The sequence below is a fragment of the Panthera leo genome, chromosome A2 (genome assembly GCF_018350215.1).
Source record: "Panthera leo isolate Ple1 chromosome A2, P.leo_Ple1_pat1.1, whole genome shotgun sequence".
In the NCBI taxonomy this organism is placed as follows: domain Eukaryota; kingdom Metazoa; phylum Chordata; class Mammalia; order Carnivora; family Felidae; genus Panthera; species Panthera leo.
The window spans coordinates 98,937,919-98,965,513 of record NC_056680.1 but is presented as its reverse complement, the minus strand read 5'-3'; the positions used below and the strand labels follow the sequence as shown (position 1 = coordinate 98,965,513).

Here is a 27,595-nt window from a genome sequence, read left to right as displayed (position 1 = left end):
AGATAGATGCTGGGAGGGCCCAAATCAGGATCCAGCTCCTGCAGTTGCCTATTTTAGGGGAGTGGATATGAGGGTGCAGTAGTTTGACTTATGTTAAATTTCTAAGCTCCCAGCTGCATCACCACTACAGCAGTAGTGACTGTCATGAAAAGCAAACTCTGCACCTCCAGTACCAAGTGTTTGATTATGGAGCCTTTATTCCCTTTGCATATCAGTTGAGACATGTCTGCCACGCGAAATGAAGGGAAGGAGAATACAGAAAGCGGGACTTGGGAATTAGAAAGGCAAGCCCTTTGCTGCCACGTCCATGGAGCTTGGAGGGGGAGATTCGCGGACTTCACACAACCTCACCCCAAACAGCTTTTGTCCCTACTTCCTAGTCTTCCTAGGGTTTCCCCATTCGGTACTGGAGTAATGATAGATCGTAAGTGAACCATTCACTTCTGCAGGAGTATTTGGCCACTGAACACAGTTATAGACCCTCTATTCCAATGGTGTCCGCGTAGACAAGAATATTGAACAAAATGTGCGGCTGCCTGCTCTTCTTGGGGACCAGCAATTTTGGCATCATTAAGTTATTTGTGCTTGTGACAATGATATTTTTAAGTGATTGTAGAGATTTAGGGTTGCAGGAACTATCTCTGCCATTAACAGCTCAATGGACAGCGTGCATTCTTGAGCATCCTTATCCAGCCCTTGTCTGAGAAGTAAGTACTCATCTTGTGAAAAAGAAGTGCTTGCTGCAAATTTGTGTCATTCCCCAAATCACAAATTTTCAACACCCGTAAGTTGCAACTTGGTTCTCAGCACCCCACCAAAAATATTGCTCTCTATTCCTTCCCACCTCCGGTCCCACATCCCTGCTCCCTCCCCCCATACCCTGCTTTGATTCCTCATTTCAACATCAGCCTTCAGTTCCACACAAGCCCCAGTTGCAAGCCACAGGAGTGGGGAGGTAGGGAACAAGGAAAGACCATCGCCGACCTCATCCCCCAAACATGTGCACTTTCCGAGGCTGCTGATTGGAACACATTGTCTCCAGACATTACCGAGCTGGGTGTTGGGGCTCCTGCGTTGTCTTTGGTATTCACTGAAAACAGATTGTCTGAGACACCCTCCCCCAACAAGCAACAACAACACACACGCGTGCGCCCCCCCCCCCCCCGCGCGCGCGCGAGCGCGCGCGCACACACACACACACACACACACACACACACACTCCTCCCCACCCCCTCCATTTTTTTCTCCCTCTTTTTTAAGCAATGCTTTGTTGTGCTAAAACTAGTTGGACGAGTTAGGGTGTTGCTGCTGCTCCCGAGGCCCTGGCCAATGGAACCCGATCCACCCCGCTGTGCGTAAGCGCGCAATTAAGGATTTAACCAAGGCTGTGCTGCGCCTCAGCCATCAGTCAGCCAGCCGGAGACAGAGCCTCCACGACTCCCAGCCTCCTCCTCGCCGCCGCCGCCGCCTCCTCCTTTTCTCCTCCTCCTCCTCTTCCTCCTCCTCCCTCGCTCCCACAGCCATGTCTGCTTAGACCAGAGCAGCCCCACAGCCAACTCGGGCAGCAGCCGCCGCCACAGCAGCAAGGACAGCCGCCGCCTGTGAGCGATGACAGGAGTGTTTGACAGAAGGGTCCCCAGCATCCGATCCGGCGACTTCCAAGCTCCGTTCCAGACGTCCGCAGCCATGCACCATCCGTCTCAGGAATCGCCAACTTTGCCCGAGTCGTCGGCCACCGATTCCGACTACTACAGTCCCACGGGGGGAGCCCCACACGGCTACTGCTCTCCTACCTCGGCTTCCTACGGCAAAGCGCTCAACCCCTACCAGTACCAGTACCATGGCGTGAACGGCTCCGCCGGCAGCTACCCCGCCAAAGCTTACGCCGACTACAGCTACGCCAGCCCCTACCACCAGTACGGCGGCGCTTACAACCGCGTCCCGAGCGCCACCAGCCAGCCAGGTAGGGAGGGGGGGGGGCGGGATGGGGGCAGATACAGGGGCAGCCAGAACTCCAGAGGCGCGAAGTGGGGTGGGAGATTGGGGCCCGCGACAACCACTACAGTGGGGGCGCGCCCGGCAGAAGGGAGGGGGGCCTGGACTCTGCAACCAAGAGAGATTCTCCTGGGCCAGCATTTTAGGGATTCTTAGAAGAATCCTCCTTAATAGAATCCTCCACTCCGGCACCTGGGGGTGGGGGGCCCTCAAGTTTCTGGATTCCCAACTTGCCTGGTCTGGAAGCCAACTAGGCTGCAAAGGGGCTAGGGGTGGAGAGAAGAAAGAATCAAGCAGCCTGAGTGGCGTTTGCGTAATAAAGGGGAGGTTAGTCGTTGGAATTGTTGGTGAGCGTGCTCGGTTGGTGCGAGTGGGAGTGGAAGGCTGCCTCAAAGACTCTGTCGGGATTAGTCTGAGAGCAGCCACGAGCCAGCGTGGTGTCGGTGCCCTGGGCGCGCGGGGTGGGGGTTGAGGACTGGGGAGCTGCAGCCCGCCAGAGGAAGAACGCGCAGAGAGCCTTGTGGTTTATCCAGGGCATTTCCAAAAACAAAAAGGCATTTAAGGGTGGAGGAGGGTTGCTAAGGGGTGCGTACAATTTCTCTTCCTCTTCCCCACCTCCTCTCTTTTCGCCTTGAAACTTAGTTGGAGAGTTGAAGAGGGTTAGCTTGGGCGGTAAGAGAGGCATGAGGTCTCCTTGGAGAGGTTTTGCTGGTTGGGTTTGATCTCTTCCCACTAGCACATTAATAATCCTGCTAATATTAGAATCCCCTTCTTTGGCAGAATAGAGACCACAGCTCTCATTCTCCACCCTTTCCTCTCTCCCAGGAGCTTGCCACACACACACACACACACACACACACACACACACACACACACACACACACACACAGGGGAAAGGTTCTCCACCCCTTGCAGAGATGGTACTTTTGATAAGGTGGTACTTTTCGGAAAGGGGACTTGTGGCCCCAGGGTATGTTTGTAAGACAGGCTTTCAGAAAGTCTTCCCGCGCCCCCCCCCCCAAATATATTCACGACTTTGAGAAATTCGTCCTGACCTGCCGCCCCTTTCCTACGAAAACACCCCAGCACCCAATCCTTTTCAATGTGTGACTCTTACTAAATTTTAAAAGAGAGCCCAGGGGGTGGTATGTCTTCGTTCCTTTCAGTGTCTCTTTATTTCGTGCATAAGTGAAAGATTTTTTTTTTCTTTTGGCCAAGAACTTATTAAGTCTATTTGTAAAAGAAACCAGACACATCTGTGCCCTCGCAGATCTGCAGGGAGATTATGGGGGCTGCATAATCGGCCCTCTGTCTGCAGCGGCCTGGACCTTTTGCTGCTGAATTGAAGGAGCATAGTTTGCTTGTGGGTCTTTGAACTTTGGAGACCTCGGTTAGCGTCTTCCCTGCCCAAGCGTCTGGTCTCTGCGGGCGCCCGAACAGACGCCGACAGAAGTAGCGGGGCGGAGGGGGGGGGGGGATGTCAAGGCCCAGGGCCTTCCCTTGAAGCCCCAGGAGGGGCTGGCCACGCTCGCCCCAAAAACGAGGGTGAGCACAGGGTGGGCGTAACAACAGGTCAGGGTGCAACAGGAACGGCTGCAAGGGCTAAATCCCAGACTCCAAGAAGGGAGCTGTGCTGTACAAAGAGCTCTGCACAAGCCCACAAGAACCTGAATGAACAGAGTAGGGAATTAATCAAACCACCTGGCTTTTCCACGGTTTCGGAGAGGGGCATATTTCTCTGGGTCTTGTTAAGCAAAGGAGGTGCCACGGGGATGGAAGACTGCGTGGTAAACAGAACAAAACAACACAAATAAACAAAACCCCTAAGGACTGTATTTGAGGGTTCTGTAAACGAAACACTGTCGACAAACTCTAACCGAGTCTGTTTTGATTATTTAGAGAAAGAAGTGGCCGAGCCCGAGGTGAGGATGGTGAATGGCAAACCAAAGAAAGTTCGTAAACCCAGGACTATTTATTCCAGCTTTCAGCTGGCCGCGTTGCAGAGAAGGTTTCAGAAGACTCAGTACCTCGCCCTGCCCGAACGCGCGGAGCTGGCCGCCTCGCTAGGACTGACGCAAACGCAGGTAAATCCGCCGGCGGCCCGGCCGGAGCCCCGCCTCGGCTGCCTGCTGGGCCGCGCGGTTCCGTCCTGACGGGCTGGAACCGACTGGATAGCACCCGCCAGAAACTCGCAGACAGAGAGACACGGCCCCCAGCCCTTACCTCCACGAGCCCGGCCGGTGTCGCCGCCGTGCGACTGTGGGGACGGGATGGAGACGTCGCTCACCCCCCCCCCACCCCTCGCTTCGGGCCTCCAGGGGCGAGGGGCCGATTTCCTAGATGGGAAACAAGGGGAGGGTCATTTCTAGGACACTCTCACGGCCTTGAGAAATTGGTCCTCTTCACAGTGCAGAGCCTCTGGGGGTGAGCCGGCCCGGCGGCTTCGCGTTGGTCCCGGGCAGTGAAGGTCGCCTCCGGCAGGAAAGCTGAAAGGTCACGCCCCGCTCCTGCGGAGCTTTCGGCCATAGCAGCTAGAGGGTCTCAAAGTGGAGGGGGGGGAGGGGAGGGGGCGCTGTGGTGAGGGGGATATCATCCCCTGCTTGTCCCATTCCCTTCACCCCCACTGCAACCCTGCTGGGGCCTATTAAAAAAAAATGAAGAATGTTCGAATCGCCGCCCAGAGCTGCAGGCGCATTCTGACCTTTGGAAGCTGAGGAGGGAGTGGAGGGAATTGGGCGGGAGATGGGGACACCGCTCCTTTCCCTCCACACTCGCGCGCACACAGCCAGCCCCAAGGCCCTCGCGCGGCTCTCGAGCCATTGTTTTGGAGACCTTCGCGGCGCAGCGTTTCGCGCGCACGGCGCAGGCCCACACGTGGGCGCACGCCGCGGGGACCTTCGCGCCTCCCTCCCCCCGCGCGAACAAAAACTACAAACCGCGGCCTCCGAGTCACGCCCTTGCGGCGGCGGGTGAGCGCCTAGCCGGTCAGGGTGTCCTCTCGGGCCCCTGATCCGGACTTGGCCTCCTGCTCGGCCCCCTGACTTTAGGCCGCGAGCCACAGGGAGACGCCAGGTCCGGGCCACTTGGAGGCCCAAGATGCCTCCAGTCGCCGCTCTGGGGAAGGCGCGGGCGGCCTCTGAGTGACCCGGTAACGTGTGCCTTTGTTCCCCCACCCAGGTGAAAATCTGGTTTCAGAACAAAAGATCCAAGATCAAGAAGATAATGAAAAACGGGGAGATGCCCCCGGAGCACAGCCCCAGCTCCAGCGACCCCATGGCGTGTAACTCGCCGCAGTCTCCGGCGGTGTGGGAGCCCCAGGGCTCGTCCCGCTCGCTCAGCCACCACCCTCATGCCCACCCTCCGACCTCCAACCAGTCCCCCGCGTCCAGCTACCTGGAGAACTCGGCTTCCTGGTACCCGAGCGCGGCCAGCTCAATCAATTCCCACCTGCCGCCTCCTGGCTCCTTACAGCACCCACTGGCGCTGGCCTCCGGGACACTCTATTAGGCGGCTTGCTCTTGCTCTCTTTTTGGGACTGCTGTGTTTTGCTGTTTTAGAGAGTCATAAAGAAAGGAATTCATTTGGGGAAGGTTGGAAAATGGAAACAAAAAAGATTCATGTGTAAAGCTTTTTTGCATGTAAGTTATTGCATTTCAAAGGATCCCCAGCCCCTCTTTTTTTTACTGACGAACTTTTTTGCGCAACTGTGGACACTATCAATGGTGCCTTGAAATCTATGACCTCAACTTTTCAAAAGACTTTTTTTCAATGTTATTTTAACCATGTAAATAAGTGTAGATAGAGGAATTAAACTGTATATTCTGGATAAATAAAATTATTTCGACCATGAAAGCAAAATGTTTCTAAAAAATACTCCTTTTGCCCTCCTTATAATCGGCTAGTGACGTTTTATGCAGGCAATTAAAGGAAGGCCAACTCTGCAGGATCCAATCCAGGCAAAAAGGAAAACAGAAATTGGGGGCTGCATGGATGCAAAGCTGTACACGTGTATGTGTTGGGTGCTGTACTTTATGTGTTTATATACATATGTGGCCTGTTTATAGTCCTGCCATAAAATATATATTTAGGTGGGGTTTTGTTTTTTTTTGTTTTTGTTTTTGTTTTTTTGCCTAACCACAAAAACATTTAGATAATTTTAAGTTTTACCCCAAATTGTTTCAGGTAGAAAGTAATGCTGGAATCTAAATCTGGTCCTCCCACCCTGTGTGTGAGTCAAAAAGCAGAAATCCATCAATAATCACTCTGAATTCTAAGCTCAAAGCAATTATCATGGAGAACCCCACCCCCCCCCCAAAAAAAAAACAGCCTCTGTGTATTGGCAGAGCAATTAGACAAATTACAATCCCTTCTAATGGGAGCTTCCAGAGATGAGGAGGAGGAGGTGGAGGAGGAGGAGGAGAGAAGAAGAAGAAAAGAAGAAGAAGAAGAAGAAGAAGAAGAAGAAGAAGAAGAAGAAGAAGGGCAAGAAGAAGGAGAAGGGCAAGAAGAAGGAGGAGGAGAGAAATTATTGAACAACAAGAAGAAATTTTCCTTCCTATTACAGTTTTTTTTTTAATTTGAAATATTTGCAGCATGGCAAATGGTAGGGTCTTGGACGCCTTGGTGTATGATTAAAAATTTATTTCAGCTCTTTCAGAGAGGAAAGGATCACAGGGCTTGAGAACAATGATAAACCTAAATCAGTAAGGCAAGCAGGGCATGGGGGGGGGGGGTCATTTCTTCTGCCAAGAGAGGGAACTGCAGAGTGGAGGAAAGGAATGAAAGCATTTTGGCCCGGTTTTGATTTCATCTCGTGTGAGATAATATTATAAATATTTTTTTTTCCTCCATCCTCTTTACCACTCTGGTTTTTTCACTAAGGAGCTCTTTCTGCTTTGCTTTTACATAAAACAGTGGCAAAGCAGGTTCCAAACGATGGGAAATTGAATCTGTTTGCAGGGATTTCTCCTTTGTGAAGCCTTCTTAGGGCCAGAGAGGAAGGACTTGTAGCAACTTTGGCCTGTGTCCCATCCTTCTCCCAGTGGCCCTGCACAGAGACATCCACACTGTGACCAGAGATGCAGCCTGGTCTAGAGCTGTGCTCTCCGGCCTGACTTGTGGGCATCTTTTTGACTGTCGTTTAGTACGCCTGACTCTGTTTCCTCAGGATACCAAGGGAAATCCTATGTTGGGAATTACAAGATGCGTACGATATATTTTACAGCTAAGAAGTCGGCAGCAATAAATGTGACAAAAGAGTCTTCTTAAGTGGGGGGAGGGTTGGAGATTATCACATAAAAAATTACATCCTGTCATCTGAGGATTTCTGAGAAGGTTCTTCCAGGGTTGGGAAACTAGACCTGAAAAGGCACGCTACGTGCCCGGAGGGGAATTTACCTGTGTGTTCGCTTTTTCTCCTTCTCTCTCCCTCTCCTTTCCTCTCCTCCCCATCTCCTCGATTCCTTTCATTTCTAGCCTGCCCACTTGCCACGGCTTGGGCCTCGGTGGGAATCTCAATAGTCTTCTTGCGCACCCTGCCGGGACCCCGGGGCAGCACCTTGGCCCAGGCCAGGGCTGTGGACCCCTCCTCCTCCGCCATCCCCAAGCCGCGCGGCCGCTTTTCTTGCCGCTGCTTTTCCTCCTCTGCATTCCCCTCCAGCCCTCCTTTCTTGCAAGAAGTTCCGGGTGGCGACGCACCTGGGGGCAAGCCTAGGAAACCCCACTTTGTTTTTTGCACTGGCAGAGAAGGGGAGGATGGTGGGGAAGGGGTGGAGGGATATACTTCCTACTTTGCTTTCTTCTTTTGTAAAGATTTTGAGTTTCCTTTACACGGAAGCCGGCGCTTTATAACCCGGGAAACCGGCTTCGAGAAACCTGCGCCGCCGTCGATCCGAGAGCAGCAGACGGACTTTCCCCTGGGCCCTCGAGTGCGTGTTTCGGGAGGCTGGAGGGGGCGCACCTACTGTCCGCCTCTAGCATTTCCCATCCACTGGCCGCCTGAGAGTGGAGGGAATGTGCGTGGAAGATGCTCCTTCCTTTTCTGCACACGGAGAGGGCTGATGTTTTTCTAGCCTTCCCTGTTATCTCCCCACCTCCATTCCTGGCTTCTAAAGGGGATCCCTTCCCTACATCCCCAGTCACCTAGATGGTCAAGCTGAGAGAAGGGTGAGTTCGGATTTTTCCCGGGAAAGAAGAGAGAAGCTCTTCTTTAAGGACCACCCTTCCACCTCCAGCCTTGACGCTGCTTGCTTTTAAGGACATTAGTCTGTCGCTGCGACACCGGCAGGCATAGCGCGGACAGGCTTGGTTTCAGGATTGCTTTCCGTGTGCTAATCTCACTTCTTCCACTCGCAATAGCCTCTTCTCTCGAGCGGTTGTTGGTGTGTTTTTTTTTTTTTTTAACTTGGTCTGGGAGCCATGGACAAAAATATTCTGGCAAACCATTCTGCAGCGGGTTTTCCCTGGCACCATGGGGATTCTCCCAGGAGAATTTAACTCCCTGCAGTCCTGCGCCCAAGGATGTAAAAATAACAGATCTTGAGCAAAGTCTAAAAATATCTGTGTGATGTTTCTCTCCCTTGCCCTTCCTCCCACCTTCCCTCTTTCTCTTTATTGTTTATTCCTGTATCTAATACAAACGTGCACTACTCCCCACCATTATTTGCAGTATGCCTGACCCACCTCTCCGGGGCTTCTGTCTGCCCCTTCTGGTCCCCACTTGCCTAGCTTTCAATCTAGTGCTCCCAAGATGTTAAGCCCACCCCCAAGATTTAATTTTCTTTTTCGTGGGCCTCTTCACCATCCCCACCATACTCCCGAGCCTCTACGCCTATTTTCGGTCCTCCTTACAAAGCCCAGGAGGCCCGGGGCATGCCGGCAGGGCCAGTGCGATTCCTTGGTGCCCTCTCCGCCTCCTGGGCCCTCCTGTAAAAGATCAGATAAATTGGTCTTTGTTTGAAGCTCTTACGCGGATTTCTGCCCTTTTCCCCCCCTTTTTCCTGGCGGCCACCTCCTTGTGGAACAGGGGGCGGCTTGGGGAGCCGGGAGAAGCCGCATTCCTGTGGGTGCCAGGCGGCTCCAGTGCTGAGCCACAGGGCCTGAGACACACACACAGAGGAACCCGCAGACCTCGCTGCCCTTGATCTCTCTCTCTCTCTCTCTCTCTCTCTCTCTCTCTCTCCCCTCCCCCTCTCCATCTCCTTCTTCCTCCCTCCTTCTTGGGGCACCCAGCCGGGAGCCTGTCGACCCACACTCAGATCCACCCAGGTCTCGGCCTCCGGCAAGAGCATGTTGACCCGCACACCAAACACACGCACACACCCCCTCCTGGGGACCATAGCCAGGCCAGGATCTCCCCGCCCATGCCAATCCTTTCTCTCCCGCCCCTCATCCCACAATCCCAGACGCGCCGGCTGGACTCCGTTGGCTCCTTTGATCCCACTGGATGCCCCACGGCTCGCGGCGTCCTGGCCGCGCAGTCCTGGGAGTCGCCCACGGCGCGCCAAGGCCTGGCGGTGCTCGCCTCCTCCCGGCGCGCCCAACAGTTTACTCCGGCCTTGATACCATTGGGTCTCCTGATCTCCCCCGCCCGAAGTGCAAGGGATGCCTCCTGGAACATTGCCCCTGACCCCCGCCCTCCATCAGTCCTTCCTTTTATTCGAGGAGAGGACCTTTAGGACTACCCAACCAGCACCCTCCCCGCCTCGTCCCCGCAACCCCTTGGATCGCGCGCCTCCCACTGGCCACTGGGATCTCGCCAACCCGGAGCTCTCTGGTCCTCTCCAGAGGCACGCCCTGAGGGCAGACGCCCTCCGGCACCTCTGGGAAGCGCGCCACGACGGCGGATCCGCCTGCGGTCACCCCTCTCCTCCAGCCTAAAGCACCCCCCTGCCACAGCGGCTGGGTGGAGGCTTCCGCCTCGGGTGAGGTTGGGGAGGGGGCGCTGCTACTCGCTCCCGCCCTCCACTCTTGTTCCGAAGTTGCCTGCGGTCCTTGCATACTGTACTTGGTTTTTTTCAGAGGCACAGCGAACTCTGGGCCTCGAAAACAGCCCAAATAGCGGTAGCACATGTGGGATTGGCTAAATATTTTTCTACGCAGCCCTGCCGCCCCCCCACCCCGCCCCATCTGCGTTTTCTTTTGCATTTGACAAGCTTTAGGTTCCCCTGTGGTAAGGGGCAGAAAGTATACAGTGTATCTACTAAGGAGGGGCGGGGGTGGGGGGGGGGGGAGGCTTCCCCTTCAATCATCCAGGGTTGCCAGCTGAAATGTAATAACCTGTTTTATAGGTCGCGCTCTAACACTGAAGATAGGAACCGGGGGAATTTACATGAATCTGTCTTTAAAGGATATAAGAATTTTGTTTTGCAGCGATTAATGTTTCTGTTCTTTTGTTCGCTGGGACTTCTTATTTACTTCTGATTGGTGGGGGTCCGAAGGAGTCTCTGCCAAAAGTGCATATATTATTGAGTCTGTTCCACATCCTAAACCAAGATTTATATAAAACCGTGAAATACCACACATTACGACCTTTCCCACAGGAAGGGGGAAAAATGGTTTCATAACATCAATACACACACACACACACACACACACACTCTCCAAGTTTCAGTAATGATTCTATCTCCACAATTCACAGTCTAATGTATTTTTTAAAGAAGTGAGTGGGGGTGAAGGGCTATAAACAGTTCCCAAGCTATGATTTTTTTAAGTGTTTTTTTTTTTTTTTTTTTTTTTTTTGCTTGCAAAGGTGAGAAGACAGAAATCTGCCACTGGAAGCTTATTGTCATCCAAGGACTGTTTTGGCCACTTGCCATTTGCAAGGTGGGATATTAGGGGTAGGCGAAGAGGCAGAATATGGACTCAGCTTTCATCTATAAACAGGGGTCACTAAACAAGGAACATTTCATTTTTGCCCTTAAATTCATAGGCGCTAGGAAGTCTGCTTGCCACTGGAGGGTGGCTCTGGTTGGGCAGCTCCTAGGGCTGTGAGGTGGTAGGAGGAGGGAGAATCATCATATACTGTTATAGAGGCTGGAAGAGAGGCTCAGGAAATTCTCTGCACTCCTGGTGAGAAAACTGAGGTCTTGGAGATATAAGGGTCCTGACCAGGACATCCCCACCAAGAACCAGAACTAGACTCCAGAAGTTTCAACCAAGGAGGGCTCACCCTCCTGGAAGCCAGCTAGAACCCTGGGTTCTCTTTCACTCTGGACCAGCAGAGTACCCCAGCCTCTCTCCATACTCTTTTGCTCTATGTTTCATACTCCCTCTCTGGAGTCCTTCCGTGTTTTAAGGAGACTGACCTTGCTCTTTTACAACCATGTCTGGGAGCAAGAATAGTCCTTTATCAAAAATACTGGACTTACTGGAATGCAGAAAGAAACATATCAGTGACATATAGCAATAGAAGCAGCTGGACTAGTTTATACGGGGGGAGGGGGTAATTAATAAAAGTTAATGATAGGATTAAAGCCGATAGCCAGCCTAGCCAAATAGAGGAGACAGCTTCCCAGCCGGCTTTATTTAATTAGCAGCAATTAATACGGTTTCTGCTAATATCCTTTAGGCCTCTCAGTGACTTGTTCACAGTGAAAGAGAATGGAGATGGAGCTCAGGAACACTTACAAGCACCCAGGGCATTTTGCTCTGACAACAAGAGAGATTGCAAATTCATTTAAGCAAATGTTCATAAACAAGTGACAGGCACACTCTGAGGCAGCATTAGTGGAAACAATGGTGAAACTGACAAATATTCTTTGCTTAGGAGAAGAGCACTTTTCTTTTTTAAGCAAGGAAATGCTTTAGCAGAGAGGGGGGAAAGACAGGAGGTTTAGAAAGAAAGAATGAACGAGAAAGAAAGAAAGAAAGAAAGAAAGAAAAAGAAAGAAAGATAATTTCAGACTCCAGCAGAAGCACATACAGCAACCCTTGCAAACACATCAGCCCTACACATATTGAAGATTTGTACACGTAATGCTTCAGACCACTGATTTGCTATTTTCTTAATTCCCGCTCTTCTTTTTCCATATGAATCAAACAGTCTTTTGTCCTTCAGGGTTTGATTTGATCGCTACTGTTCACATTTCACTTTTGTATTTTCCTCTTCCTATACCATTACTCATTGAGTGCCCTGTGAAATTACAATCGTACATTTTCAACTCAGCAACCCATTTGCAGTGCAAAAATAGGGTCTAAATAATGGCTGAATTAGCCCTACTGGACAGTTTCAGATGTAACACTCTGTAATAATTATATTGCAGGCTGGATTAGGATGCTATTATCATAATCTGGACGTTTACAATTATCTGTAATTTGCAAAGATGCGCCAGGTCTTGATTACAGCAGTTTTTTTTTTTTTTTTTTTTTTTTGTATCACGCTAACCATCACTAAACAGTGACAGTAATAACAGCTAATTTTGCTGGCAATATAAGAGGTGCTGGGGTGTGCAAACAATTTCACACCTGGATGTGCTCACTCAACCAAGAATATAGAGAAAGAGCTTCTGCCCTGAGACTCAGACAAATATTCTCCTCTGCTTCTGTTCAGTATAGATTTCTAGACCCCGATCATTGCTTAAGAGATATTCACTGGTGGTAAGTTTTTATTTCTTCCATACTTCAAGGCACAGTTCATATTTCTATTCTCACACTTTCCAAGCTATATGTATTGCTGTTGTGATTTATTTTAGACTGCAACTTTGCTTTATTAGATTTTTCAATTCTGATCTTTTTTCCCCCTTTAACAGTAAAAGTGTTGTCGTTCTGGTGAGTAAAAGGATTCGGGTGAGAATGGGATCCTTAAGAACTCTTGTGCCTTTTTGTCTTTCTGTGCTGTTGATGTATTTGGTGCAGCTTGTGACTGGAGACTGAGAAAGAGACCAGGTTTCTATAAGGTGTGGAGGGAGCCGACTGGAGATTCCGAGCTAAGATCTATTTGAAAATTGTTATTCAAAGCTAGTCATACGCGAATTTAAGGTCTTTACATTTGACGATGATTTTCAGTTTTGGAGCGTCGGGAGAGCAAAGGGAGCTCGCCACAATGCTCCTTTGGTATCACAAATATGCAGACATTAGCAACGGCAGGTGTAGTCTGAATCTCTAGACTGTATAGCCCCCTCGACATTTTCCTCCACTTGGGAGAAAGTTTCCGGAATAACTGGCCTCTGAAACCCCTCAGGGCTGCTTTGCAAGGCCTTTGCCTCAAGCTGATGGGGGAAGGGGGGGAGGAGAGGGGGAGGGGCGGGATGCGGTTCTTACAGCTATTGCCTGCGGGTCCCAAACGCTGCGACCTTGGGGTTGGAGGGGCACGATTGGCTGAGACGCAGAACCGAGCTGTGGAGCTAAGGAACCAGTCCGATTTAGGAACGCACCAAGGAAGACTCTAACCAGAAGCGGTGCTGTTCTATCTATAGATGACGCTGTTTCCTGACCCAGTAGAGATTTGGAAGCAGCTACAGATGTTAAGTGCAGGAGCCTGAGACGTCTTCGGCTCCCTCACCCCTGTACAGAAAGGCCTTTCTCCGGCGGCGGGGACCTTTAGGCTAAATTGTGTCAAAAGATAATGAGATGCTTATTGGCGCCGGGGAGACATTTCCCCCCTCACCCGCACCCCCGCAGCTATTGTTCTCTCGTTCTTTTTTTACCTGGAAAATATGGTCAGAACGAGGCTCTAGAACACCAACTCCGCGGAAGTTTGAGCGTGGGGAGGCGTAGTAGGCATCGCGACGGGGCGATGCCTTTTACCCACCACGCCCCTCCCACCAATTTCTCTCTCTCTCTCTCTCTCTCTCTCTCTCTCTCTCTCTCTCTCTGTCTCTCTCTCTCTCATCGGTTTACTATGGGGTCAACACTTACTAAGAGCGAAAATATTAACCCTTCATGTTCAAAGGACCCAGAGGAAGCCCAATTCCAAGGACAGTTCTTGGGAGGACCTCTTTGCAGAATTTCTTGTATAATTAAACTCATGTTAAGAGATAGAGAGGTCGTTACAGGCGCATCATGACAACACCTTCAACGTGTTAAAATGCATTTGCTAGGTTTCAGAATTCCATGCACTCACAGTGGTTTGGCATGCGTCTGGTAGATTTTTTTTTTAAGAAAAATTAGTGTTGGTTTCGATGTAGGGTAGCTTTTTCTCTAACGTAATTTGAATAATTCAGCAAAGCCCCACTACCAGCTGTACTTCTGCAGCCTCTTCCATTCTTTTCAGCATTATAATTTTGGTTAATTTTCAATTTTAGGTCCTACGTCTCTGCAATTTGTGTATGAATAACAGAATAATTTCCCTCTTTTGTTTCGCCTTTCCTGTTCCTGAATCTAAATAAAGATGGCTTTTTAGTATTAAAAGTGGAAGAAAATTACAGGTAATTATCTTTGACGGTAAAAACGCTGTAATCAGCGGGCTACATGAAAAATTACTCTAATTATGGCTGCATTTAAGAGAATGGAAAAAAACCTTCTTGTGGATAAAAACCTTAAATTGTCCCCAATGTCTGCTTCAAATTGGATGGCACTGCAGCTGGAGGCTTTGTTCAGAATTGATCCTGGGGAGCTACGAACCCAAAGTTTCACAGTAGGAAGGGGGAAAAAAGAAAAGAAAACATTTTTCCTAATGTAACAATGCGAATGCTAGAAAATGACAAGACTGATCGGTTTTAAACCATTCTGAGACTGACTGAGCGTGGAAGTTGCTCAACAAAAAAAGGAACGGGTATATTGGTAAGTAGTCTTTGCTTTGTGTCTAATTATAGTGACTGTCCTTTTGCACGACTGTATGTCGCTGTCATTATATGGAGCACTCTGAGTATCTCTATTGACTTCTGATAAATGGCTCAGTGGTTTCAAGGTTCATAATTTGAAGGATGCCCAGGTCTGTAGCCATTAATTCTCGCAGTATGGGGCTTCCTGCTTGTATGACGAAAGGGCTTTTCATTTTCATTATTTCTGTGCTTTCCACAAGATCGGAAGGATGTATTTCATCCAGGATCATGCATTTTCCTACCTAGCTAGCTTGCAAAGGGTGTAAACATGAAGTAGTTATAATTGTGCATTTACTTTGTTTTTTTCTTGTATTCTTTCCTCTTGTTTTAAAAAAAAAATTGCTTCCAAACAAAGACAAATACAGCTGTATTATTTTGACTGAGGAAAGGAAAAGGAGAACACTCAGTTTCAGCACTAGAAACTATTGGATGTCTAGAAGTTAACCTGGGGATAGATCATTCTAATGTTTTAAAAAATAGATAAATGTGTAGAAAATGTAATAAAAATATAATATATAAAGAAAGCTGAGAAAACATCCATGTTTAATGTTAAAGTACTTAAGACAAAGGCTGGTGCTGCAAACTGACATCTTTGCAGGCACTTGATGTTTATATATAGGGCTTCCCATATTAGGAAATAGGAGTTCTTTTAAGAGTGATAGAAAATATACTGGGAGGGACGGAGGAGGGGGTGGTGAGATGGAGACACACAGAGAAATATACAGGACACTCCCAGCGTTTTGTGGCTTTTACTCCATATATGAAAGAAGACAAAACCATACAAAGTATATGTACAACTAAAATTCAACAATATATACAGAAATGTTTCTCAATATAAACGTCCCTATTAGCTTAGTGAATGCCACCAATTCACCTAGTAAAGGTATCAAAGCAATAGAATGGTGATTTTGGTTGTTTCCTCTGTCTTTCCTGATTCCAGTTCAGGGTTTGGGGGTGGGGTGGGGAAAGAGTGGTTTTGTTTTGTTGTTTTTTTTAAAAAAACATCATCATTCTTGCTCATTGCATTTTGTTAAAACATGCAGCGTTCCCTTGGTGGCAATGTTCTAATCTTACAGCCGATTTTTCCTTTTTCTTTAAAGAAGGGCTGTTAGGTAAAGGTTTTTTCTTTTTCTTTTCTTTCTCTTTTCTTTTTCTTGTTTTGTTTTGTTTTATCAGTCTGGGATTGGTAAATAAAAATGCAGGAGCCCGAAATGCTTCTTTTTCATCATGTAATGTCTTAAGCTCATTAAACAAGTAAAAACGCTGCCATGTTTGCGCAGATTCTTCTGGTGGGGGAAAATGTCTGTTAAAAAAAAAGTCGTTTTGATGGATATTCCCAAAGAGAAGAGGAGGCTCAGAGCCTGGATCCCAAAGGGTAAGGGAAAATGTCCTTGCAGTGAGGAGTTTCAGGAGCACTGGCATAGAAACCAGTTTCTCTCTCTCTCACTCACTCTCTCTCTCTTTCTAAGATGCAAAATCAGTTACTGAGGCTGCTCAAGGGAAAAAGCAGATGAGAAAAAGAAAGGGAAAAAGAAAAGGAGGGAAGGAAAGGAAGGGAAGGAGGAGAGAGGGAGAGAGGGAGAGAGCGAGAGGGCGAGCAAGCGCCCAGACTGTCTTGCCACACAGAAGAGTTCTCCAGAGCCTGCTCCTTCGGCTGGGTTTGGCAGATGCAAGCAGGTCCTGGATCCTCCTTGCCTTGTTCAGACGTTTCCCTAGGGTATCAATTTCCCTCAGACAACTCACATCATCTGTGGTCTCTGCATCGTGTCCTGGTGTGGAGAGGAGTACCAATGCGAATAGCCGGGCATGTAGCTGTTGGGGGGCATACTGACGCCCTTGGCTGAGGCAGAAACGTCCCACACTGGAGGCAGCGCCGGCGAGCGCGGTGACAGGGCCGCTGAGCCCGGGAGGGGGTCGCTCTCGTGCGGGTTACTGCCCTGCTTCAGCAATTTCTTAAACTTAGAGCGTTTGTTCTGAAACCATATCTTCACCTGGAACGAAAGGCAGCAGCGATCATTAGGCTCAGCGAAACACCGAACCAGTGCCTCTATTCCAGGCTTTGGAAGCAATACCCCCATCCCCAAAAAACAGAACAAACGAAACTGCAAACGCCAGGTCTCCGCCTTCCTCCACCTCTTTCTAGCCTCCTCTCTCTCACCCCGCCCCTGTCTACCAGGTATCTTGTCTGGATACCTAACGTTGTTGTGCTAAGCTCTTCAGTGGGATGCAAGTCTAGGTTTAAAACAGCGGCATAAATAAGAATAAAATAAGAATGAAGGCGAATGAGATAGTCAGGTTCAAAGTCTAAAGAAGGATTTTTAAAACAGAGAACTTTTCAGATTAAAGCCACACTTCCTCTGATAGTCTGTTTCGTATTTACTAATGCCCAAACCTGACATTTCTATGCATGTACAGTGAGCAAATGACTGTGAACTGAGAAAAACCTGTACATTTATAACCAAATGCCTTGAATATACCTATGCATATATTGCATGTGCATGAAGCATCTTTCTCCTGAAGTAAATATATCCTCATAATCCTGTAGGGAATAGGGATGGTACCTCCTTGGTTCCCTACTTTGTATGTTGTTTAGTCAAATTGTGGTCAGCAATCATCACATGGTTGTTAGTGCGGTCACTAAAAGTCAAAGGACTCCTGAAAGTTAAATGTGAATCAGAAATCTGGGATGGAAGCATATCTAAGCTACTTGGTTTGAAGAAGGAAATTCTATGGTGCCACTTCTTTCACCTTGAAAATTCCTTAGCCATAGGAATCTGCTTTACCAAGAGTAATACAGGTTACTGAGTTGCAGGAACCCCCAAAATTTTTGGTGGCAATATGGCAAGAGAAAGCAGGCCGAATTGAAAAGAAGAGCTTTGGGGACATCTGTTCTAAGGCAGCACACAATCACTCACCAGCTAGAGTCTCCTATACCCTGGAGTCCCCTTGCTGAAGATCACCCACCTCACATGAGGCCTACCACCCCATGCAGCTAAGTTAATTGACAAGGACAAAAACCACAGGTGATTGCAGCCTGGCTTTATGACCAGGGTCCTAATATACCTACTTAAGCCCCTTCCTGTGAAGTCTAAAATGCCCCATATGTCTTTCAAATTAGTAGGACAGGAGAACTTCAGCAACTGTACTTAACTGAGGCTTCACCTGCTGTAATTTGGTGAGCATTCCTCTTTGATCTTCAACTCTGCCATTGCTCGCAAGTCCTGTACTCCAGGAAGGCACCTCACCAGCCTGCACCAGTCAGTCACCCAGTATGATTTAACCATTGAGCTTAAGGGCAATCTTCAGAAAAACCCACCTCACCTATCCTAGGATGGATAGTTTGCACTTTGGTTCCTTTAGTAAATCCTGTTGGAGCCTATACATATCTGGTCCTCCCCCTCACCCCAATTTCATAACTATGCCAGTGAGTTGAAATCCTTATTAAGTCCCATGACCACACAAACAGATCCTTAAGAAACATAGCTCTCATTCTGCATCCTGGCCTGAACATCTTTTTCTCCTACATGTTTTTTCTCTTTCGTGTCGTTCTGCTCTGGAATAGGACTCGATTAATTTATGAGTTTGGTCACCAAAGGACACTAGGCTGGGGTGGGGTCGCCGAGGGTTGGGAGGATGTGCAAATCCAATCCAGCATTAAATACCAGGTCATTTATTCCAAACTGTTGTCCCGGAAAGTGTGTAATGGAGCAAAGGCATTTGTCATTAAGCTCTTTCCATCCTTAGTTGACTAGGCCAAGAATTCCTCCTGATGTGCTCCCTGCCCGATCTGTAAGCAGGATCAGCATTTCAGGGATACTTGGGCTTCTCGGGAATTACCTGTGTTTGTGTCAGTCCTAAGGAAGCTGCCAGTTCAGCTCTCTCGGGAAGGGCCAGGTACTGAGTTTGCTGAAAGCGGTGGTTTAAAGCCTGGAGCTGCAGGCTGGAATAAATGGTCCGAGGCTTCCGAATCTTTTTCCCTTTTCCATTGAACCTGATTTCCCCGTTTTCAATCACTGTGGTTTTTTGTTGATCTGCAAGCAAAAAATACAGAGGAGCAGTCACCCGTGAGGCCACTGCTGCAGCCTTCCTGAGCTTGGCCTGGACTGCGCCGGCTCTTCCCAAAGACCCAAAAGGATTTCTTCGAAGCGTCCCCACGCCACCCTGACCTCTCTGGGTTCACAGTGCCCGGGTACTTCCTGTGGGTGCGAAAGCTTCTGGCCGACCCTGACTCTGGCCCTAATAACGTGGGGGGGGGGGGGGGGGCTGGACCGCGGGAGCGCTCTCGACCCTGGGGCAAACAGCCTCGCTCTGCCGCAGCGGAGGCGGCGCCGACCGCTCTCTAGGGCGCGCGGCGCTGCGGGGCGGCTGCTCTCGCCACGAAGCGGGGGCCCTCGGCCTGGAGTTACAGTGCCTTAAGCTGGGCTTGAGCCACCCTGATGTTTATGCGGCCAGTTGACTTGATGTCACTAGCTCCGAGCCCGGTGCATCAAGACCCTCGTCGAGTCCGACATTATTCTGCTGAGAGGGACCGAATCGAATCCCCAAACAAAACACAACCAGCCGCTCTGACCAGCTCCCCAACGGGCTGAGCATCGCACGGCAACTTTGAACCCCTCGGGGGGCTGAGCACCGTCCGCCCGAGGCCCTCTGCTTCGCCTCTCGGAACAAAGGAGCAGCCAACGTTGTAGCGAAAACCCAGAGGGAGGGGGCCTGGGCAAGGGTGGGGGGTGGAGGACATCTAAAAGCCCGCGGGAAAGAGCCCAATTGTCACCAGTTTAACCAGAGCTAGAGGCAGCGTCAGCTTCCCTTCGGGTCACCGAAGCTCACCGGGCGCCACCCGCAAAGTAGGCCACTGGCTGTCCAGATCGGGTTGGGGAGCAAAACACGCTCCCCAGTTCCGGCTCAGAAATGTCCCCAGTCTTGCCAAACGCCGGTCACAGACCGGAGGGGAGGAGGGAGGCAAAGGGTGCACAGACCCAGCGAGCTGGAGCGCGCAGTGCGGACCAACTCGTAGAGCGAAGCCAGCGCGGAGCCGGAGGTGCGGCTCGAGAGGCGCACCGGAGACCAGGGAGCCAGGCGGGCCGCGCCGCAAGGAAGCCGAGGGTCCGCGGCGGCGAGAAGGGGCCGGGCTGGGCGAGGCCGGCAGGCAGGCGCCAGGCGAGCGGGCGCGCACGAGGCCTGGCCGGGGGCGCGCCGGGCCGCCTGGGGGAGGGGGCCGGCGGAGGCCCGGGCGTTGAGGAAGTGAGCGGGGCGGGCGGGGTGGGGGGCAGCCGGGAGGCGGGAGAAGAGAGCTGCCCCAGCGGCCTCTCACCTGTGTCGTCCCCTCGCGTCTGGGCGGCCGCGCTGCTGTTGTGGTAGGACTGGAGGTAAGGGCTGTGCTGCGAGTGGCTCATGTAGGGGTAGGCGGCGAGCGAGCGGTGGTTGTAGGAGTTGCCGCCGCCCGACGCGTAGGGCGAGCCGTGGTGGTGGTGCTGGTGGTGGTGGTGGTGCGAGCCGGCCGCCGCCGCCGCCGCCGCCGCCGAGTGCAGGCAGTGCAGAGGGTAGTGCGCGCCTGCCATGGCCGGGGAGCTCTGCTGCGAGTGCGGCTGTGGCGGCGGCGGCGGCGGCGGCTGCTGTTGTTGCTGCTGCTGCTGCTGCTGCTGCTGCTGTTGCTGCTGCTGTTGTTGCCCGAACTCCATGAAGGCGGATTTGGACGAGTCCTGGCCTTCCAAGCCGTCAGCCATCGTAGTCATGGTCATCATCAAAACTTTGGGGGCTGGAGAAAGCCTTCTCCCGGGTTTCCTCCACCCTCCCCCCACTTGGCTCGCGCCGCTCTCCCCTCTGCAGCCACCTTAGCTCTTGGGATTCTTGCAAAAAAATAAATAAATAAATAAAAAATTTAAAAAAAAAAAGAGGGGGTGGAGGTGGTTCTCCCTCTCCCTCGCTCTTCTCTAATATATATATTTTTTAATATAAAGAGATATAGTGAGCAGGGCCTTGTTAACTCAAAGGGAGGAGGAAGGGGGAGGGATGGGAGAGGAGAGGGGGGAGGGGGGAATCTGCTCTCCCCCCCTTCTTTCCCCCCTTGGATTTTTTGGGGGCTGGTGCAGTTTAAGGCAGAGATTTTAAGGTGGATTCTGCGAAAGTTGCGCGTCTGCTTTCAGACTTGATGCAGACGCCACGAGTCGAATGGTTTGTCTCCAAAGGGCAGCGCCTCCCCATTGGTCAGTCGCCCCCTGACGTCACAGGCGCACGGCTTCTACTGGTGTGTGCGCCGCTCGCCGAGTTCTTCGCCTACCTTCGGCAACTCCAATCCCAGCACGGAGCTGCAGCCGGGGGCCGCGCGGCTCCGCGCTCAGTGCTGCCGGGGAGGGAGGTGCCTCGGCCGGGCCGGCCGCTGACGCCTCCCGGCGCAGCTCGCGCCCCCAAACCCGGAGCCTCAGTTCCCCGTACCGCAGACCTGGAACAGCCTGGCTGGAAGCCGCTCCCTCTCAGTCCCCTCGCACCCCAGCAGGCTGCCTGTTCTCAGAAGCAGTGCCCTCTGCATTTAAAGCAAGGTCCCCTCCCTTGACCTCCTCTCCACACCCCCCTCCCCCAGTCCCACTATAGTCCCGGGGGAGCGCCCCGTCACCGTGTATTCTTCTAGACGTACTTTATTGAAACCACAGAGGAAAGAAGACCCCCACACCTGGGCACCACCCCTTGGTTTGGGGGGAGGGAGTGTAAAGAAAAAGAAAAATCAGACCCTGTTTTGGCGAGGTTCCTGCCGTTTCAGGCCGTAGTTCCTATGTATTGAACAAGAAAGGGGGAACTTCCCCCCCCCCCCCCAGAACGCGCAGTCTGTTCTGAAAGCGAATCGTTGGAGGACTGACAGTAATGCATTTTTTCCTATTGAAAACAGAAGCTACTGTAATGCTTTCAAATATATGCAAATGATACATGCGGTTAGTGGTTTGGCAAATCTTGATTACAATATAAACTACCCAAGTAAAAGTGCCTTCGTCCTAAATTTGTCTCTCGATTACAATTCCAATTGATTTTATTTTATTGTCAACATTGTTAATGATAAAAATAGAGTCGTTTTACAGTTATTTTTACTTTCTGGAAGGAGGCAATTAGAGTTCTAATCAGGAATACACAAAAATCTCCCATGATTAACTGCAGTACTTTGTTCAAATTGCTGCTATAAAATTCAGAACAATTTGCCTGTAATGATTATGGACTGGGTTTATTTTGGGAGGTGGAATAAAAGTGGATATAGCATAAATTATCCTCTAATTATACACCAGTGTCGCCTCAATTATCCTCTTATCAAAATGGTTGTCTAACTGCCGCATTTAGTTTCAATTCTCTCCTTTTTTTCTATAAAAAGAACTTCATACCTTGTTATTATTAATCCATTTATTATTTGCAAGGGGATTTATATCCGCACATCCAGGTGGTAGAACCACTTCTCTTTCAAAGATGGACTGGGGAAAGACATTAAGTTCGGAGCAGCCCAGGGCTGTGGATCTAGCCTTTCTCCGTCTAGTCTCCAGACCTACTCAGATCCAGGCAGCTGAGGAGAGACAGCGGAGTCCCGGAGCGAGGCTCAGGCCCGGCCACCAGGTAGGAGAGCCGGACTGGGGACCAGGCGCTGAGGAGGGCAGGCCGGGCAGCGCCAGGAGTCGGGTCCCGGAACTGCGGGGAGGCGAAGGAAGTCTGCATTGTCAGTGGATCGGGACTGGGTGGGCAAGACATGCAGACCCCCATGGGCTCGGCGCCAGCGTTCAATCTGCGACTAGACCCAGCCAGCGAGCCTTTGACCACACGGAGAAGTGTACAATCTAACATCTCCAGCTCAACATGTGTAGGAACGAGTCTGGGTCTTTGGGAAGACGCCTGGGGACTTCTTTGCACCCTATTGGCTTGGACCCGTAAGGAACCCGAGAAATTGACAATTTAGCGGTACCGCTCGCCCGGGTAACTCCTGGAAAGGTGGCTGCAGCAGTAGCAGCTTGGACTGTATTGACATACTGTGCGCACCTCTGCAGCATCGGCTTATGCTAATTGATTTACCCAGCGCCCTGCCCGGGGTCTCCAGGAGTCGCCAGGCTAGTTTGCCTTTTTCTTTCCTTCCTTCCTCCATTTTATCACATAACCTGAAGCTCGCTGCCCGTGGGCTTTCTCCAGGGTTCTCAGGACAGCAGAATTTACTCTCCTCTCCCCTCCCTTCCCCAGCCCGCCGCGCTTAACTTCTTGAGGCTCGGGAGCCGGTTCAGTAACTCTGAATTCATTTTTAAGTGGATTGCCTTGTTCCCCTTCTTTTAACAAGAGGTGCACTTTAACACGCGAACCAGTAACCCGATCCACGCGTTTACAAATCGGCAGTGAATTAAAACAACAACAAAAAAACCTTCCAGGAAAATGAAAGGTGGGCCAGGGAAGGGGGAGATGTGTGTAGGGTGTGTATATGGGGGGAGCAAACGGGAGGTCAGAAAAAGAGAAGGTTCCCCCCACCTTCCCTGGCGGGCTCTCTGTGCACCCGGGCTTCGCGCCGGGCTTGTTTGTGATGTCCTCAAAGCCAGCAGGTAGACGTGGCAATTTTATTGCTTTATACCCTGCAGCTTGCTGTTAACACGGTGAAGGCGTTTCTCTCCCCACATCCCCCCCCCCACACACACCCCCGTGCATGTCTATGTTTCTCTTTATGCTCGCAGGTGCACCTATTTCCTCGCTGGCTTCCCCAACTCTGGCCGCACCCGGAACGGGTCGGGTCGTGGCGGGCCCCGAGAAGGTCCCCGCACTGCACACCAGATCCAGGGCTCAGCAGCCTCTATTCAAAGGGTTTTCCCCGCTTGTTAATTCCTGAGGAAGCTTGGAGAGCTAGAATTGTCCGGGTTGAAGCTGCAGGGCTCTCATCCCACCCCCATTAGAGGATAAAACCACAGCACTGTGTTCCAGAGGAGCAAGTGTGCAGTTACACCGAAGTAGCAGTTGTTGCCAGTGGTAAAGGTCCTGCTGAGAAGCATATTGAGCCCAGTCAGTCAAGGGCTGGAGAGCGGCGCGAGCGATGGGTCCCTCCGCCTGGGTTGAGGTCTCGGTGCGACTGTACTGGATTGAATGCTACACTGCTTGAGCTTCCGGCTTTGCGGGCACTCCGGGAACAGCTAGCCAGAGAGCTAGTCCGGCCCCACACAGTGCGCCAAGGTGGCGCGCAGCGAGTGGCCGCCACGTGTGGCCTCTGCCACCAGCAGCCTAGGCTGGAGGAGTTCGCTGCGCAGTGGCTGTCTGCCGAAGGGGCCGCTCCCTGCGGTCGCTTCTCTCCGACCGAACCCGGCATCTCGGCTGCCGAGTCCTTCGCGCGTCGTGGGCGGTGGTAATGCGCCTAGGCAAGTCAGCCCTCGTTTGTTCCAGCCAACGCGCACCTCCGGCCCTCCTGAGAGGCACGAACTCTTGGATTCTTCAGGGCCTCGCAGCAAAGGCGCACGTCTCAGGGCCTCCAGGCCCCAGCGCTCGGCAGGCCGCCCGCCGGGCGCTGGCTCCTACTTCTTTGTCTTGCCCGCCGGGGAACCCTGGCCAGTTCTTGGGGGTGGGACGAGGACGGCAGGCGAGTCCCGCTCAGTCTTTATCATTCAAAATAGAAGTGAAGCCGGCAGTCGGAGTAGGAGGCCAAAGGCTCTTTTAGATCCTGCAGTAGGCGAGGGTCATATTCACTAAGAAGTTACAGAAGGCAGACTTTGAGGCCTATATTGCTTTTTTTGCTTTTTAAGGTGTCGAGGTTTGGGGACTTATATCCCAGCTGTCAACGTTATTTAGAGAAAAAATAACGATTGTCAATATAAGACCGCGTGGGTCGAGCCCAAGGCCACGGGTGGGAGGAATGGGATCTTTGGGACAGAAAATCCCCTGTCGTTTTAACTGTAGAGGGATGCTAGCACACTCCCTTTGGGTGCTGACGAGGGTTTGCAGCCTCTGCACCCTGGAGAAGTGCATTCAACCCCGGGCAGGCCCTTGGTTGGGTCTGGTTGCTAAGTTGGGCTCAGTTATCACGTTAATTCTAAGGAAATTAGACCTCAACAAATAGCCTTTGAATTCAAAGAAATAACTCGGTATTGATTTACATAGCCATGCTAAGAACCTCCTTCTCAAGAGGAGACCTTGGTGGAAAAAATTCCTGCTAGTCTTTCCTTCATTCAATGTAAACTTCTGTTTGTGTACTTGTGTAGGGAAAGGGTACTTGATGTCCTGGAAACCCAGGCACTCTTTTCCCCTCCCCCAACACATACACCTGGGGAAGCTTGGGAGTGGAACAAGAGAGCTGCCTCTTTCCCTTTCTTAGCCCAAGTCAGTGATGGTATGTTCAGGGGCAGGCAAAAGTATCTGACTAGGCAAGGAAGCACTGAGACTGTGGCATTATTTCCTTTAGTTATAAAACATAATGCCCATATTAGCACCCTACCCTCCCAGGCCCACCCAAACCCTCCCAGGATCCCCAAAACTCCACACGCAGAAGGAGGCTCACTAAAGTCTGGAAACATCTCCCTCATCTCTCCAGTTCAGGGTCCCAAGAACAGGTAGCTAAGAAACTCCAACACGGATGTCACTGGCCTTACTGGGCCAGTGATGCCCACTGGGAGCTTCGCAGACTTTTTCTAGAGTGTCCAATTTGGAGAATATTAATTAAGCATATTCTAGACTAGAGGCCCCTGCTCCAGGGCAATCTTTTCAAACCTGGATTCCAGGGAAGTTATGAAAGCAAAGCCAGTCAGGTCCTCAAATTCAACACATTTTGCCTCTCTGTCCCATTCCCAGACTGTGAGAGCATCCAAAGCTTTCCTAACAGAGGGAGCCAATATGTTGGGCATACAGTGGATTCAAGGGGGGAAACAACACATGTTTCTACCATCCCTGTATACAGAAGTCTGTCTGTTCTCTTTTTCTTTTCTTCCTTCCTTTTTTTTTTTTTTTAAAGTTTATTTATTTTTGACAGAGAGAGACAGAGCATGAATGGGGGAGGGTCAGAGAGAGAAGGAGACACAGAATCCGAAACAGGCTCCAGGCTCTCAGCTGTCAGCACAGAGCCGGACACGGAGCTCGAACTCACAGACCACGAGATCATGACCTGAGCTGAAGTCGGATACTCAACCAACTGAGCCACCCAGGCGCCCGCCCCCTCCCTCCCTCCTTTTTCTTTTTCTTTTTCTTTTTCTTTTTCTTTTTCTTTCCTTTCTTCTTTTCTCTTTTCTTTTCTTTCTTTTCTCCCCTTCCTTCCTTCCTCCTCTTTTATTAAGCATAGGACTCCACTCCCTAATACACTAAATATTCTTCTTTCTTTCAGTCCAGGAAAAAAAAAACTCAATAATGTTTAGACACTTAGATTAAAACAAAATGAATAGCGATGTTGGTATTTTTAGCCTGTTGGGTAAACCAAGGCTGAGTCCCCCAGATTTGCCATGCTGGGAAATGTACCAAGGCAAAAGGGGAAGGGATAGGGTGTTTGAAGTCAGCTTTAATCAAGCCAGTCCTTGGAAACTAGGACCTCCTGACCATTGGAGGATAAATGCAGCCCTGGAGTGGCAGGGAACAGGCATCAGCAGGAAATGGCAGACTATTTTTAGGGTAATAAGGAGTTAATATAGCTGGTCAAGCCTCTTCCTAAATGCCTGGAAGCATCCTCTGTTTTAATTTCTTCATCCCTTCATCAGCAGTAACATAAAAAAGTCATAACAAATGCCTCAACATTAAGGGAGAGCCAGTCTTGGATAGCTCTTGAGGAAAACCTGGGATGGAAAACATCCTCTTGCTATCATGTGAACTCTTAGATGGTTCTCTTGTTACAACAGAAAAAGAAATCAAAACTGTTTCCCATTAGAGACAGAGAGAGTTGTACCTGACTACCTTTGTGATATAGATGTTCTGGTGATTTTCATATTCATGACTATTCCTAGGTACTTCTTATCTATGTTTATTTCATATGTTTATGAAATCATATGTTTATTTCATAACATCCAAATAAATGGAAAGGTAATTTATTAGGTTTTTAGTAAAACTTTCCTAAAGGGGCAACTGATTGGAAAACTCTTAAAAGAAGTGAGGGGTTTGTTTATTTGTTTGAACCCATTCTCTCATCTGTGCCCTTTCTCTTTTGTTCAGAGCAAAATCCTTTTTTACACAAATCTAGGAGGAAGAACACCCCCCTTCCATCCTACCCAGAGGGCGATGCAATAGTACTCTTCCATAGGTTTTATAATTTTGTGCAGAAACAAAAATGCTTTCCCCCACCCCCTCTGTCAAGTGAGGCCCCCTGCCTCATAGAACTCAAAGCCTTTGCTTCTTTAAATACTCACTGAGAGTTGTGTCCATTTGGATACATATTCAGGTTCATATTTGAGTTCAGCATTTTTCTTCCCATATGCTCTGTGGAGAGGGAGATGGAGAGAGTAGAAAAGCTGGGAACATACAAAGAGAGTTGAAAAATACAAGGGAGTGAACAAGAGAGAATGAGTGTGAATTTGCTTCATTTGGAGAGTACCTCCCCTCGTTTTCCTGTCCATCCAGTTCTCTGGAGACCACTGCCCCACAATGTTAGTTGCTCAGCAAATAAAACCAAGTCTGATAAAAGCAGTCCTCTTTGCTCTGGGGGTTGGGGGATGGCTGGACCCAAACACCTAGCAGCCAGTTAGTGTTCTCTCTTGGACCTTTCTCCCCATCCCATTCCCATCCCTAACCTGCTTTCCCCTCAAACCCTTAGGGCATCTTGTTGCTCTCTCTAACAGCTGCAAAGTCAAAGGAGGAGGAACCTTTAAAAATTACAAAAGAGGTCACCCTCCCCCGAGAAATGAAGCCTTTTAAGAATGAGCCTCTGGAAGCTCAAAGGT

General features: G+C 50.3%; 2 protein-coding genes across 2 annotated transcripts; one reads left to right on the top strand and one right to left on the bottom strand.

The window, feature by feature from the left end:
* The first annotated feature begins 1,502 nt into the window (after positions 1-1,502).
* On the top strand, positions 1,503-5,834 carry DLX5 (distal-less homeobox 5). Its single transcript, XM_042927583.1, has 3 exons — positions 1,503-1,963; positions 3,895-4,079; positions 5,173-5,834. Exons 1-3 carry the CDS (start codon positions 1,609-1,611, stop codon positions 5,500-5,502), a joined length of 870 nt encoding a protein of 289 aa, XP_042783517.1. The 5' UTR covers positions 1,503-1,608; the 3' UTR covers positions 5,503-5,834.
* A 9,664-nt stretch (positions 5,835-15,498) lies between these two features.
* DLX6 (distal-less homeobox 6) lies at positions 15,499-20,637 on the bottom strand. Its single transcript, XM_042927582.1, has 3 exons — positions 20,068-20,637; positions 18,594-18,787; positions 15,499-16,747 (listed from the first exon to the last, which is right to left on the bottom strand). The coding sequence occupies exons 1-3, from the start codon at positions 20,495-20,497 to the stop codon at positions 16,496-16,498; spliced, it is 876 nt and encodes a 291-aa protein (XP_042783516.1). The 5' UTR covers positions 20,498-20,637; the 3' UTR covers positions 15,499-16,495.
* Between the last annotated feature and the right edge of the window lie 6,958 nt (positions 20,638-27,595).